The sequence below is a fragment of the Oncorhynchus keta genome, chromosome 4, assembly GCF_023373465.1.
Source record: "Oncorhynchus keta strain PuntledgeMale-10-30-2019 chromosome 4, Oket_V2, whole genome shotgun sequence".
NCBI classification, from domain to species: Eukaryota; Metazoa; Chordata; class Actinopteri; order Salmoniformes; family Salmonidae; genus Oncorhynchus; species Oncorhynchus keta.
Window position 1 is genome coordinate 21,379,651 of NC_068424.1, and position 15,637 is coordinate 21,395,287.

General features: G+C 43.0%; 1 protein-coding gene across 6 annotated transcripts in view; it reads left to right on the forward strand.

Annotated features, from left to right (window-relative positions):
- The window catches only part of scn5lab (sodium channel, voltage gated, type V-like, alpha b), a 207,717-nt gene extending 192,430 nt beyond the window's left edge, over positions 1–15,287 (forward strand). For 5 of the 6 annotated variants that reach the window (XM_052503846.1, XM_052503849.1, XM_052503850.1 and 2 more), the window contains 8 exons: positions 542–715; positions 3,240–3,362; positions 5,564–5,836; positions 9,298–9,351; positions 9,567–9,708; positions 9,826–9,926; positions 10,152–10,422; positions 12,163–15,287. In XM_052503846.1, the coding sequence (XP_052359806.1) occupies positions 542–715; positions 3,240–3,362; positions 5,564–5,836; positions 9,298–9,351; positions 9,567–9,708; positions 9,826–9,926; positions 10,152–10,422; positions 12,163–13,421 (2,397 nt within the window). In that variant the 3' untranslated portion in view covers positions 13,422–15,287. Of the gene's footprint in view, positions 1–541; positions 716–2,679; positions 2,803–3,239; positions 3,363–5,563; positions 5,837–9,297; positions 9,352–9,566; positions 9,709–9,825; positions 9,927–10,151; positions 10,423–12,162 lie in introns of all 6 variants that reach the window. The other variant, XM_052503848.1, reaches the window with a different exon arrangement.
- Positions 15,288–15,637: the final 350 nt, after the last annotated feature.

The window sequence follows — 15,637 nt, forward strand, 5'->3', positions numbered from 1 at the left end:
GCATTCATCAGTGTGTGAGTATCTATTCTTTCAGGAGTTTATTTTGTACCCAGCACCTGCAAGTCATTGGATGTGAGTACACGATGTTTGAAACTAGTCATTATACATTACTAGACATTTTAGAGGTCAAAGTCCCTCATTCGTGAAATGTTATTATAAGCAAAATGCCCTGTTTTCATCCAACTTTATTATCGGGGTAATATTTATAATAACTGTGATGCAAACATTGCAGCATTATTATATACTGTAGCATATAAACATTCCTCTTTTCCCCAATTGTAAAATGAAATTACTGAAAGGGTTTTTGGACAATAACGTGTAGACTTCCCTCATGGGTGCATACTGTCCAGTGGTCAGAATGAGACACTGCTGCATAGTCAGTAAGTATGTCATCGTGATACTGCATAAATATTGCTATGTACGATTGATTGCCGAGTGAATATGAGTCTAGGGGCGTTCCACTGTATTACAACATGATACTAATTTACTATTTAAAAAGCAGTCCCTAATCATTACTCGTCTCTCTTGTATCTTTCACAAGGCCTTTGAGGACATCTACATTGAACAAAGAAAAGTGATCAAAATGGTGCTGGAGTACGCCGACAAGATCTTCACCTACATTTTCATCCTGGAGATGCTCCTCAAGTGGATTGCCTACGGATTCAAGAAGTACTTCACTAACTATTGGTGCTGGCTGGATTTCCTGATTGTGGATGTAAGTACAACGTTTATTTCCAACCCCTCAGACATGATGATGAGATGATAATGTCATTTGCTCAAGCAGCGGCCCACTTCACTTGATTGTGTTGTATAATCTGTCCAGGCATTATCAATCGAGCTTGATCAGTTTGTCGTGTGTAATCTGTCCAGGCATTATCAATCGAGCTCGATCTGTTTGTCGAGTGTATTCTGAAATCCCTGAATTCGTTTTGAGACATGGACCATGTGGAATCCTGATGTGCCTTTGTTTTACTTTGTCAATAATAGTTTTCCAAAACATTGAACATTATTGAGCCACTTCACTTCCTGGGTGATTTAGCTGTCGTGCCAGACAGGATGCTCAATGGAGATTCTTGTCCGGGAATAGGCTTAATCTGTGTGTCGGAAACCGTTTCATAATGTAAAGTATACTGGTAAATACTGTCTTGGCAGGACTAGATGAATTCTCACCCGACCAACTGCGGTTCTCAAAAATTCTTTGTCCAAACAGCACAACCCTGAAGCGAGTTTAGCGACCCACAAAGCCCTGAGTTTATACGTCACTTATTTACATGATGTTTGTTATCACTATCCTCAGGGAGAAACATGAGAGGTGAGTTCACGTCAGTAGTTTGGACATATTGGTCTGTGGCAGAGAATCTTTGGGCAGAGAGAGAGGCTTGAGCAATTAGTGTTTGCTCTCTGCACACAGACATACCACACAAAGGGAGGGAGAGAGTGTGGACAGGGAAGCGGGGGGAGGGAAGAAAAAGAAATAGAGTGAGGGAGGGAGAGAGAGAGAGCTGACTAGACAGATGTAAACAGCAGTTTCTCCCCGGGAAATGTCTCCCGCATGGCTTCATGTTTTATCATTGCCATGAAAACTGCCCAGTCAATACATATTCCCCATACATAGCTAGTTGGGTCTATTTATAATGATAGATTATATCTTAATGTGTCTTTGTTTTGGATTTGCAGCAGAAGTTGTTCTATTTAATTTGCCATGTGTTTCTTCAGGGCGATACATTGCCTTTTCTTCTTGTAAATGTGAGATGAAGTGAATTGAAAAGCTGGCATTCAAAATGATGTCTTCCTATTGTCCAGCAAAATGATGGCGACATGCTGTATACAGGTGTACTATCTTAATTTGACCAGTTTCTCACAGCAGGAAACAATTTATGTGGATTAAAAGTAATATACATTTTTGTAGGGGTTGATACCTGTTTAGTTAGAACAAATAAAGTCTGACATTTAAAGTGTAAATGATACGTTTTAGAAGCCTTTTTAAAACTCACTACATGTTTAACATTTCCTGAATTGCAGGAAAGTTCTCCTGCAACAGAGGGGTCAAATTGAGATCCTACATCTGTACAGTTCCCTCCTGAGTGAAGTGATTCAATATTCTAAATTGCTGATAAAGATGTGACAAGTGAAGGGGGAATCCCATTGTGTACATGCGCTCGCTGGATCTTCTGAAAGCGTCCTCAACAAAGTGTTTTAATGCATCCTAAAATAGTATGTGTAATGCCAAAAGATCTCCAAGTGCTGAAGTACCAAACCCCATTAGCAAGAGGATAACGAATGAGTTCATCCCCTTTATCTCAGTGTGCTCTACAGTTCATGTTCAACAAATGATTACAAGTGTTTTCTTACACTCCGAGGCATAAAAGCTCAAAAAGACCCTGCTCTTGAATCGGTGATTCATTCAAACAACATGACGAAGTCTGTGAACCTTTGACAATATTATTTATCTGATTGTGATATTAAGCTCATATTGTGTCTGGAGGGCAGTTGAATATGAAGTTGTGAGGGGTTTTGGGGGGGCTAAAAGTTTGCTCCATGCAACGTTTGCTGGTGTAGAAACCTGTGTGTAGTTAATAAGTCTGTACTGTATATTCATTTACAAGTAAATAAGCAAGTAAGTAAGTAAATAAGTAAGTATCTGTTTTCACTGAATTAACTATAATTTGATTCACACAGATATCAGTGATTGGCCTGTTGGCCAGTGCCGTCAATATAGAGCAAATTGGCACCATGCGAGTTCTCAGGACCCTGCGAGCATTGCGTCCGCTGAGAGCGGTGGCCCGCTTTGCCGGCATAAGGGTAAGGCCTGATTTGACTGCTGACCACCGCCACGACCATCCACAGTAGACACCTAGAGCTGTAGTTTCTGGTTGGCTTTGCGGTTGACTTTTCATTGACCTCTCTTCCTCCCTCTCTTACACAGTTCCACAAAGATGTCTTTAACAGTCCTATTTCTATTTCAGTCTGTTAACAGGCTTCTTCATTTCTTCACTTATGAAATAAACTAAGTTTAACATTATGTTCCCTTGAATAGCAGATAGACGTCCTCGATGGGTGACAGCACACCTTGGAGTCTAATGAACTATCTGTTTTCCCCTTAGGGCTGTTGCTAACAGGAGGGACTCACCAGGGTTGTCCAGTGTTCCCTTTCAGGTTCTGTGTATCACAATTCCTTTGAACAGGTTGTGGCAGCCCCCCTAACCATGTGGGTTCTTGCGCTTTCTGTCCCCACCTAGGTGTCTTTGGTGAGTCTAGTAGCTAACATGCTGGGCTACTCGGACTTTGCTGCCATCAAATCACTTAGAACCCTCAGAGCTCTGAGGCCGCTAAGAGCACTGTCCCGATTTGAAGGCATGCGGGTAAGAGTCTTCTCTCCTCTCTGACTCATCAACTCCCGATTGTCCTCAAACCGTCTTCATCATCACTCTCTCTACCTCTGTTGCCACCCTTTCTTTCCCTGACCAGCAGTTTCTATTCAGAATACTCAAAATGTTTCGCCACTTTATCTCTACACTTATAGTGTTATAATGCTGTCAAATCCAATTCTCCAGCTAATGCCACTAATCCCTTGACATACTTTCCCTTGGAGCTGGCAGTGGCAATATTAGCACAAAGTGGCAATATTAGCACAAATAGATAATTTGTTTTTCATATTTCAACTCTCCCCTCTACCTGACATGACTACCTCATTATCCGACTTATCAATTTGGATAAGCTTTATTTCATATTAAGCTTTATTTTGTAGTCTTTTCTACCTGTTATTTACATAGAGCTTTCATGGTGAAATGATCATTAGGCCCTAAATCATCATTTGGAAATCATCAAGACAGGCAGTATAAAATGTGTAGAACATACTGAAGTTAGAACAGAAAGTGGCCTATTGTTACCACATAATTACCAAGTAAATACTTGACAGACACATGCTGTAACACGTATGTCAAATACAAGCATCAGCATCCATTTTTGTTGGATCCTTAACATCTTTCATGACCATCGATTCCCCAAATCATGTCCAGTTCTATAATGTTTAATTATACATAATGGTTCATATAATTATGAGAATAGACTGAAGTGCCCGAGCAGAGTAAATGAAGTAGATAGATTGAATTACAACTGCAGTCTTAGAGCTCTCCAGCAGTATTACATTTCATGTCAATTCTTCCACCCTAGGCTCTAACATGTAACATCACCACACGATTTCTTCCTTAGATTCTTCGATAGATTCTTTTGAAAGGAGAGATTGCACATGTATGTGTCTAATGAGAAAACCAGTGTAATTACGTAGAAGTTGAGAAATTGCTTGGTAATGGAATTGAGCATTTTTTGTAATTACAAGTTTGCAGTTAGACCAGTTCTCAATAAATCGATGTTGTTACAGGGAATTACAGCAATATTACGCAGGAATATGGACACATTTATGTAGTGTTACCAGAAAAGCTTATAAATATAGCAGCATTATTCATGTACATGCCTAATCCACTTAGTATGGAGTATTTCAATTATCTCATTCCAATCTTTCCATCCTTTCTCACATCTATAGTAATCTGTGATATTACATTACAAGTTGTTGCTCACTTCTGACAGTATTAATATTATACTCCTTGCTGTTCCGCTGTTTGTTTTAACTGTAGATTTTGTTATCACGTTCTCTTGCATGCATCCCCGTGTTCAGATATTCCGATGAATGTTTAGCCCGTAACATTTCCATAATCGTTATTCATTCCCTAAAGCACATCCTTAAACCCTCTTGAACATTTCATGCACACTATAGTTAGGATTTTGGGCTATTGTTCCCTCCCATTACACAGTGTTCGTTTTCTAAGTCGACACCTGTCAGCCTAGCTTGTGGCCTCTAATATGTATATCATTTCCCCTGACATCCACTGGAATTAATTTGAATTCCTGCCCATGAAATTTGCATGCTGTCGGAAATGTGGGGCTGATGTCCGCAGAGCTCGCTGCTCTCCGCCACTGTAAATCTGGCAAATGGGATTAGGCGTCACGCTGCTTTAAAATGACTGGGTCCACTACTCAGTGGTAAACGCAAAGTGGAAGTGCAGCCCGGCTATACAGAGGCGCGAGTCTGAGTGAGCAGCAGATTTCTTTGTGACACTCTCTTGAGGGATGCACGGGGCTAAACCCCCTATCTATTGGTTCCATTAGAGCTGTGATACTCAGGATCTCCTGGCTCAGCACTCATTTCCTCTCAACCAGGAAATCTCTTACCAGGGTGGTTTGAAAAGCTGCTGCTGCTCCTGATTGAATATAAGACACACACTCTTAATAATCTCATTTGCCAGATTCAGTAGTTTGCATGAACTTTGGACATTTTGGGTTTGATTATTATCTTTTCATTAGGATCTCTTTTGTTTGAGTGGTTTAATATTTTGTGTTTTGGGGGGGATGTGGATTGGGTAAGCACTTAGGGTAGGTGAATTGAACCACAAGCATGTAGACACTGAGTTTCTCTGATTGAGTTACTGTCGTGTATGAAGTGTGGCACGTGACAGCAAAAGGGGGCCGGATGGATACCTGACTTGATGTGTTTCCATGGAAACAGGTTGTGGTGAACGCCCTGATTGGCGCCATCCCGTCCATCATGAACGTCCTGCTGGTGTGCCTCATCTTCTGGCTCATCTTCAGCATCATGGGGGTCAACCTGTTCGCAGGCAAGTACGGCCGCTGCGTCAACCGGACGGGCTACATCCACAACGTGTCCGTGGTCAACAATAAGACCGACTGCCTGGCCATGAACGACACGCAGTTCTACTGGACTAAAGTCAAAGTGAACTTCGACAACGTGGGCGCTGGTTACCTTGCACTCCTACAAGTTGTGAGTTTGGCTTTTTTTCCCCTTTCCTTTTATTTTTCCTCACAGTTTGAGACGTTCTTTCCTCCCACTTTGTACTTTATACTTTTTGTTGCTGCCCACCTTGTCTGTCCAGAGAGCCCCGAATCAATCAACAAGTCGCTAGGCTCTTATTTTTAGCAGCGACGGGGGCCATTACAGAGAATTGTGTGATCAGCGAGAGAGCACTTCATTCTTCGTTTTAACTTAGTTGGCACGGTAGCCTAGCAACAGTTCACTTAGCTCCTTTCTGTCACCTTCTTGTGACTTGCCTCTATGCAAACCTCCCATTTGCATCTGGAAATAGTCTGACCCTCAGTCATTCACAAAAGCCAGTAATAACACGTAACCAAAGGGAAAAGGCCCACCGGCGTGATTTCTCGCTGATAAGAACTCACTTGTGTTAAAGTCGGGCTCCCCACTCACTCTCCTTTTTCCTCCAACTAGAAAGACACTCCATGCAGTCAGGAGGAAGCCCATATAAGTCCTTTCCACTGCCATTAATAAAAACATAGCTCTCACATGGCACACATGCAATATTTATTTTGTACAGACTGTAAGTGTTTTTCTCTGGGTGGGGGGGGGCTTCCTTAAAGGAAAGATAGATTCCCCCACTCTGTGTCATAGTTTGGAAAAATCCAGAGGCTGGAAATACAAACATATACACTATATATACAAAAGTATGTGGGTACCCCCTCAAATTAGTAGATTCAGCTATTGCAGCCATACAATTTGCTGACAGGTGTATAACATTGAGCACACAGCCATGCAATCTCCATAGAGAAACCAACTGGAACAACTGTCTTCATTGACATTTTCAACCTCTCCCCGACCAAGTCTGTAATACCTACATGTTTCAAGCAGACCACCATAGCCCCTGTGCCCAAGAATGCCAAGGTAACCTGCCTAAATGACTACCACTCCATAGCGCTCACGTCTGTATCCATGAAGTGCTTTGAAAGAATAGTTATGACTCAAATGAACACCATCATCCAGGAAACCCTAGACCCACTCCAATTTGCATACCACCCCAACAGATCCACAGATGATGCAATCTCTAATGCACTCCACACTGCCCTTTCCCACCTGGACAAAAGGAACACCTATGCGAGAATGCTGCTCATTGACTACAGCTCAGCGTTCAACACCATAGTGCCCACAAAGCTCATCACTAAGCTAAGGACCCTGGGACTAAACACCTCCCTCTGCAACTGAATCCTGGACTTCCTGACGGGCCACACCCAGGGGGTAAGGGTAGGCAACAACACATCTGCCAAGCTGATCGTCAACACAGGGGCCCCTCAGGGGTGCGTGCTTAGTCCCCTCCTGTACTCCCTGTTCACCCATGTGTGTGTGGCCAGGCATGACTCCAACACTATCATTAAGTTTGCTGATGATGCAACGATGGTAGGCCTGATCACCGACAACAATGAGACAGCCTGTCAGAGACCTGGCAATTTGGTGCCAGGACAACAACCTCTCCCTCAACGTGAGCAAGACAAAGGAGCTGATTGTGGACTATAGGAAAAGGAGGGCCGATCACACCCCCATTCACATCGACAGGGCTGTAGTGGAGCGGGTCGAGAGCTTCAAGTTCATTGGGTGTCCTCATCACCAAAAAACGATATGGTCCAAACACACCAAGACAGTCATGAAAAGGGCATGACAAAGCCTATTCCCCCTCAGTAGACTGAAAGGTTTTGGCATGGGTCCCCAGATCCCCACCATCGAGACTGGTTGCATCACCACCTGGTATGACAACTGCTCGGCATCCGACCAGAAGGCGCTACAGAGGGTAGTGCGTACAGCCCAATACATCATTCTGGCCAAGCTTCCTGCCATCCAGGACCTTTATACTAGGCGGTGTAAGAGGAAGGCCCCAAAAAAATTCAAATACTCCAGTCACCCATAGACTGTTCTCTCTGCTACCACACGGCAAGCGGTACCGGAATACTAATAAGTCTAGGACCAAAAGGCTCCTTAACAGCTTCTACTCCTAAGCCATAAGAATGCTGAACAATTAATCAAAGTGCTACCCCGACTATTTGCATTTTTTTACACTGCTGCTACTCCCTGTTTATTATCTATGCAAAGTCACTTTATTCCCCTACCTACATATACATATTACCTCAATGACCTCGACTAACCTGTAGCCCGCACATTGACTCGGTACCGGTATCTCCTCTATTTAGCCTTGTTATTGTTATTTTATTGTGCTACTTTTTATACTTTAGTTTATTTAGTAAAAATGTTCTTGACTCTTATTTTCTTAAAACTGCATGGTTGGTTAAGAGCTTGTAAATAAGCATTTCACGGTAAGGTCTATTCGGCCCATGTGACAAATCAAATTTGATTTTAAACATTGGCAGTAGAATGACCTTACTGAAGAGCTCAGTGACATTCGACGTGGCACTGTCATAGGATGCCACTTTTCCAACTAGTCAGTGTGTCAAATGTCTTCCCTGCTAGAGCTGCCCCGGTCAACTGTATGAGCCGTTATAGTGAAGTGGAAACGTCTAGGAGCAACAACGGCTCAGCCGCGAAGTGGTAGGCCACTCGAGCTCACAGAACGGGGCCGCTGAGTGCTTAATCGCGTAGCGTGTAAAAATCGCCTGTCCTCAGTTGCAACACTCACTACCGAGTTCCAAACTGCCTCTGGAAGCAACATCAGCAGAAGAGCTGTTTGTCGGGAGCTCCATGAAACCGGTTACCATGGCCGAGCAGCCGCACACAAGCCTAAAACTTCAAACACGCTGACAGCATTTTGGTAAACCAGAATTACATTAATTTCCAATGAAACGCTGCGTTCGCCTCACAGCATTGCGTTGCAGAGGCAGTTGCAGTGCGTTCGGTCTGGTGCATATGTTGGATTTATCTAACGCATGCGTCAAACTGGATGCGTAGACGGCTTGACAGAAATAGTAGCGGAAGGTGAATGTTGAACTTTTGTTGCATATATATCCAGATGATGCTGCATACTATTTTGCACAACGACACTATGGGTGAGTTCAAAGCGTAAGATCACCATGTGCAATGCAAAGCATTGGCTGGAGTGGTGTAAAGCCGCCCGCATTGGACTCTGCAGCATTTGAAACACGTTTTCTAGATCACTCTTCACCATCTGCCCCCATACGAGTCATGATGTTCCAACATCTAGTGGAAAGCCTTCCCAGAACAGTGGAGGCTGTTATAGCAGCGAAGGGGGAAGCTGGTCCATATTAATGCCCATGATTTTGGAATGAGATGTTTGACTACCAGGTGTCCACATATTTTTGGTCATGTAGTGTATCTTCAAATCTGATGTCAAAAGCGAACATCTTTTACTGCGTGAACGTTGTGTATACAAATGCATCTTTTGTCCTCTGCATGTGTTTATATGGCGATAATAGTGGCACACCTCTAATTACCTCATCATGCCCATTGAAGTTTATGTCCTTTGTTACAAGGCTACATTCAAAGGCTGGATGGACATCATGTATGCAGCAGTGGATTCTCGTGCTGTAAGTATTAAACGCCAATGTACTTGTTTTGTATAACATTATCGAAAGGGTTTGGTACATAGAGCTTTGGTATTTTCATTAATTTCATTAATGGCTGTCTTTGTCATAGTCATGCCTTGATGCAATATCACAATAACATTTACCAGAATAACACAGATTTCAACTGATAAAAATGTAACTGAATGATGTATTGCTTTTTCCACTGGCTGGACTAGGTGGAGGAACAGCCTATCAGAGAAGTGAACATGTACATGTACCTATACTTCATCATCTTCATCATCTTTGGCTCCTTCTTCACCCTCAACCTCTTTATCGGGGTGATCATCGACAACTTCAACCAGCAGAAACGAAAGATAAGTATCAAAAGCATCATGGCCAACAAATGGTTTGATGTGAACAAACCAGATACCTGCCATGAAAAAAAGTGTTATTTTCACAGTGAAAATAACAGAAAAGGGGTGTCTCTTTACTTAGGTGGGCAAGACATCTTCATGACAGAGGAACAGAAAAAATATTACAACGCCATGAAGAAGCTAGGGTCTAAAAAGCCTCAGAAACCGATTCCAAGGCCAGTGGTAAGCTGGAGCTAATTGAACCCTACTTTCTTGATCTTATTAAAGAGATAGATCATTTCTTTGAAGGTATTAACTTGTTTTTGATAACACCCCAGATAAGTCGAAAATAAGTTAAAACCTAAATAAAGTGAACTATTCCTTTAATTTTCTTTGCCCTAGTGTATTAGCCTCTTGGGTTCCAAAAGGGCTTTTCACCCACTTCTCACACCTCCTCTCTTCTCCCAGAACCAAGTGCAGGGCTTCTTCTTCGACCTGGTGGGCAAGCAGGCGTTCGACATCATCATCATGGTCCTCATCCTGCTCAACATGATTACCATGATGGTGGAGACGGACGAGCAGCCGGCCCGCATGGAGTACATCCTCAACAAAATCAACCTGGCCTTCATCATTATCTTCTCCTGCGAGTGCCTCATCAAGATCGTGGCGCTGCGGTGCTACTTCTTTACCATTGGCTGGAACATCTTTGACTTTGTGGTGGTCATCCTCTCCATCGTTGGTGAGTCTGTTGCTTGGGCTTAATCAGAGGTTTTCAATTATTCTCGTTACAATGTAATTACATGGGTTCATCACCTGGCAGTTATACTGGAATAAGGTTGCTATATGTAGCTATATGTACCTGATGTCTGGCCAACGGTTTGTAGTTCTCTTCTAATGTCACTGTGTCCTTGGGTGTCCTTGGGTATTACAGTTGATCACATGACCTTGCGTTGGCTGACAATGTCACAAAAATTATGCGTGCGCATCGATTGGGCTGGAACCTGTGCTTAGCTATGATTCTGAGCGGTCAGATAGCTAGCAACAATGACAAGAAGCTGCCATGTGGGGAATCGTAGGTGGCTCGTTTCAGCTAGTTTGATCTTGTTCATGATACCATGTCTTGTTTTGCGGTGTTTTGACTGATTTCATGTCAATGCTAATATGGCTAAAATTCGCTAGCTAGCTAACCAACAATTGAGAGACAACAATGTATTTGAGAGACAACAAGTGCTCCGTGTGCAAATGTATTTCTATTTTCAATAAACATTTGGAGACTAAATATAGTTTACATGTTGTCAAAAATCTAATCCAACCCCATCTGTTTGCCTCATACTTGCTCACACACTTGCTAAACAACCAACCCGTCTGTAAGCAAGGCAAACCACGTCACTAGCTGGCCCATACACAGATTATGACATTTAGCTTGGAACCTTCAAATTTACAACAGATTACAAATAATTTGAATTTAGTTCCAAACAATATCATGCTCAAAGAACACATTTCAGAATCTTAGTTGTGTTTTTCAATGCAACGGACAATACACCTTGGCCATCATCCAAGATTTTAGTGTCCATTTGGCAAGGTTATCTATCATGTCAATCAAGTCATTGAACTTAAGTGGGGCTATATCTGATGAAACTAGGGCACTGTGCTTACAGTAGGTAATAGCCCCTGTTCAGTATCCGCCAAACGAATTCCCCGTTCTGTGAGGGGGGGCTGAAGCAAACCAAAGGGCCAGCACATAGATTGAAGCTAAGTAGCTGCCTCCATGCTAACTGATGTGTGTGGACAAGGATGCCCCTGTTGAGGTGAAGGTAATCCTAGCAATCAGGGCTGTCAGTGGGGGTGATTTGGGCGTGATTGAGGTGCTGCATCAGCTGACTGTAGTCGGTGAGGGGGCTGGGGGCTTGACATATGGCTCTAAAGGGTGGCTCCCAACCCCCCTCTCCGATCCATCTCAGGTGACAGTCTTGTTCCATGGGGAGAGGAGGGTCACAAATCAGGGACAGATGGTAAATTGGTTGTGGGGGTGAGAGGGTTGGGAGGCAACATGAACGTCATTTGAGGGCAGACAGACTCTGTAGTAAGAGTGGAAGCCTTTTGGGTTCCAAAATCGTGGGCTCATTGGTGATTGAGATGGTGGGAGCTGGAATTTACAAGGAGGAGAACGAAGCTAATATTCACTCCTGGTTACCAATTGTCAACCTAATTTTCTAAGATATTGTGTACATAGTGTGTAGGGGTGGCAGGTAGCCTAACGGTTACTGGTTCCAATCCCTGAGCTAATTAGTTGAAAAATCTGTCAATGTGCCATTGAGCAAGGCACTTATTCCTAATTGCTCCTGTAAGTCACTCTGTATAAGAGCATCTGCTAAATGATGTGAAAAAGTTGACCTTACTCTATGCCGTTAAATGGTTAATGATGGTCTATTAGAAGTACAGAGATCTCATTCATGTTTTTTCCCCTCCTTTCTTCCAGGTATCGTTCTCGCTGACATCATAGAGAAGTACTTTGTATCGCCCACTCTTTTCAGAGTCATTCGATTAGCCAGGATTGGACGAGTACTGCGACTCATCCGCGGAGCCAAAGGAATAAGGACCTTACTCTTTGCCTTAATGATGTCCCTTCCCGCCCTGTTCAACATCGGCCTCCTGCTCTTCCTGGTAATGTTCATATACGCCATCTTTGGCATGGCCAACTTTGCCTATGTCAAGAAGCAGGCAGGGATCGACGACATGTTCAACTTCGAGACATTCGGCAACAGTATGATCTGTCTGTTCCAAATCACCACGTCGGCAGGCTGGGACGGCCTGCTCAGCCCCATCCTTAACAACTCTCCGGAAGAGTGCAACCCCAACCTCGTCCACACAGGCACCAATGCCCGGGGCAACTGTGGCAACCCCTCGGTGGGCATCACCTTCTTTGTCACCTACATCATAATTTCCTTCCTCATCGTGGTCAACATGTACATCGCCATCATCCTGGAGAACTTCAGCGTGGCCACCGAGGAGAGCACCGAGCCGCTGAGCGAGGACGACTTCGAGATGTTCTACGAGGTGTGGGAGAAGTTTGACCCGGAAGCAACGCAGTTCATCGAGTACGCCAAGCTGTCAGACTTTGCAGACACGCTGTCGGAGCCGCTGCGCATCGGCAAGCCCAACAAGATCAAGCTGATCTCCATGGACCTGCCCATGGTGAGCGGTGATAAGATCCACTGCCTGGACATTCTGTTTGCCTTCACCAAGCGCGTGCTGGGTGAGTCAGGCGAGATGGATGCTCTCAAACAGCAGATGGAGGAGAAGTTCATGATGGCCAATCCGTCCAAGATCTCCTACGAGCCCATCACCACCACGCTGAGGCGCAAGCAGGAGGATGTGTCGGCCGCTGTTATCCAGAGGTGCTACCGCAGGCATCTGGTGCGGAGGCAAATGAAGCAAGCCTCCTTCCTGTACAGATCAATGCAGATCAGTCTGACGCAGAGCCCCTCGGGCGAGGGGGGCACCGCTCCAGAGAAAGAGGGTCTCATAGCCTCCATGATCAAGGAGCACTACGGGGGGCCTGAGATGGAGCTGATGGAGACCCTGTCCTCCACCTCCTCTCCACCGTCTTACGACAGCGTCACACGGGCGACTAGTGAACTTTTCCAAGTTTTAATTTCTGAACAGTCCAGGAACAGTGACTTGAGGGAACATTGCCCAGCACCCGACAGAGTACCAGACCGCGAGACATTTCTGTAATGGCAACTAGGAAATGCTTTTTTCTCTTTTAGTTGTTTACCGAATGTAACATAGCTCAAATGACACTGGTTTAATACTTGTGGTTGTCCAGAGAATCTGCAGGGGTTTTCATAGAGAAAAGGCTAACTATTTATTTCTTTTTGGAGAACATGCTTTGAGGGAGTACACAAAGGCGGTGTGTGTAAATCCTAGATAACCTTTGACCCTGCTCATGTCAACTTTGCTTTACAGTTAATATGCATGAATGACCTTTGCAGGGTCACAACAATTATATCACTGATGTAATAATAATTTATTAGACTGAAGGAAATACAGTTTATCAATATTTACAAAGTATGCCTGACCTTATGAGTTCATTAAAGGTCTTACTATTATTGGTGTGATTACTTATAATAAATAGTTTTCAAACTGTGAGATGTGAGAAAAAAACTAAGGGATACAATTTTTCGTAGTAAAGTATAACATTGTTGATGTTACCAGTCTTTCATAGCAGTACAATAATTACTATTTTTTATATTTTTAGAGTAAGAAAAAAAACATGGCCTCTTCTGAATTGCAGTACTACCACATTGTATTTGAGCATATTTTGAGCATTTTTGCATTTACGTTTACACGTAAAGATATCCCGAGATATCCGGGGGCCCTGCATTTTAGTTGTTTTTCTTTCATAACAATCTGGACCTAGTTACACAAAGCTAAGAAGCAGTGCAGTAACCATGATCTGTATGTGACAATCAAACCTACATCTATCTCATGGTTACGATTGACAGATTTCTCTTTCTCCATAACTTCTGTAGGATTAAAACTGCCCCAATGGCTATATATTTTATATGACCATCAGCGATCATATTCACTATTAGTCGGACGGATAATCATCCTATTTATTTTTTATTTAAAGTGTGTTTCGCATGTTTTGACTGCATCATATAGAGACGTTGTGCTCAAGACTGAAAAACGATTATTTATCTATTTTGCACAAACTGTGTTTAGCAATAATTTACTACTTTTTAGGATAAAAGGGTCAAAGTTTGTACAGCATTTATTTTTGCTTGAACTCTACAAACCGTTCAGCTTCTCTTGGTTACCCATAGCTTAGGCCGACTCTCAACTATATCACTGACACTGGTTTCTATTTGACTCAAATAATAATAAGGACACCGCTCAACTTTAATATGATATATATTTTCAGGTTATGGTTGCAGGTGTGTTGAAGGGCTGTTTTCTGTAGCAATAGATCCAGTGTGTGCCTGGTATATACCCCTGTCCTGTTTCTAAATGGACCTCTACTCACATCGTTCTCCCATTAGATGCCATGGGTGTGTGACTGGGATCGCACTGCTATTTACCAGTGTCTACGGGGACTTTTCTAAAGACATTTCTGATTGCATGCTTTGTATTGGGAATGTTGGGGAACATGTTTAAAAGTCGGGAGCGATCCTATTCGTTTTTGGGTGGGACATTTTTATACAAAAATGTCATGGTGAAAAGTCAACTCTGCACATCTCTGTCATAAATGCACTGTTTTCATCCTAACGAGAGCTGCTTCATCATAAATACATCCAGGACATGCACAGAAAAAGCTTATTTTTCATTCTTATAAACTGTCAGAAATGCAATAACCTACAACAGTCATCTTCTCAGCAGTCCGTATATAATCGTTTTGTTGTTATAATGATTATTTCCAGAGCATTTCTCACTGCTCAACCACAATGCAGTGCCTCAGTGAAGCCCCCGTTGCAGTAAATATTATTCAGAAAGACGTTTTACTACTTTCAGTTGACATTTTTTTTAGTATGTTGCAAACACATGCCTCTGTATTTAAGATAACAACCTCCTGTGAAATAAAGGAGAAAGCCTACAATATCACTGGTTATTCTTTTGATTTCAGAGTCATGTATGTGGTAGTGGTGCGCGGGTCAGCTGTTTGTGCAACTGCCCGACTTCATGTGATAGTGAAAATGTGAAGCCTGCACTCGACCCCAACCCTAATATAGAAAATGCACTGTAAGCTACAGCCAGAGATGGCAGAACGGTTTCTTTACGGGGGTACACGATTTGTTTTGCCTGATTGAGATGTGTTTCTGCTGATAATTCCTGACATTTTGGTATGGTATTTGTTTGTCAACTTGTCCATAATTAGATACATGCAGCTTCTCCTCTGTCATTATATGTTGCCCTAGAAGACTACATAAACCCTTGTCCATAATTAGATACAT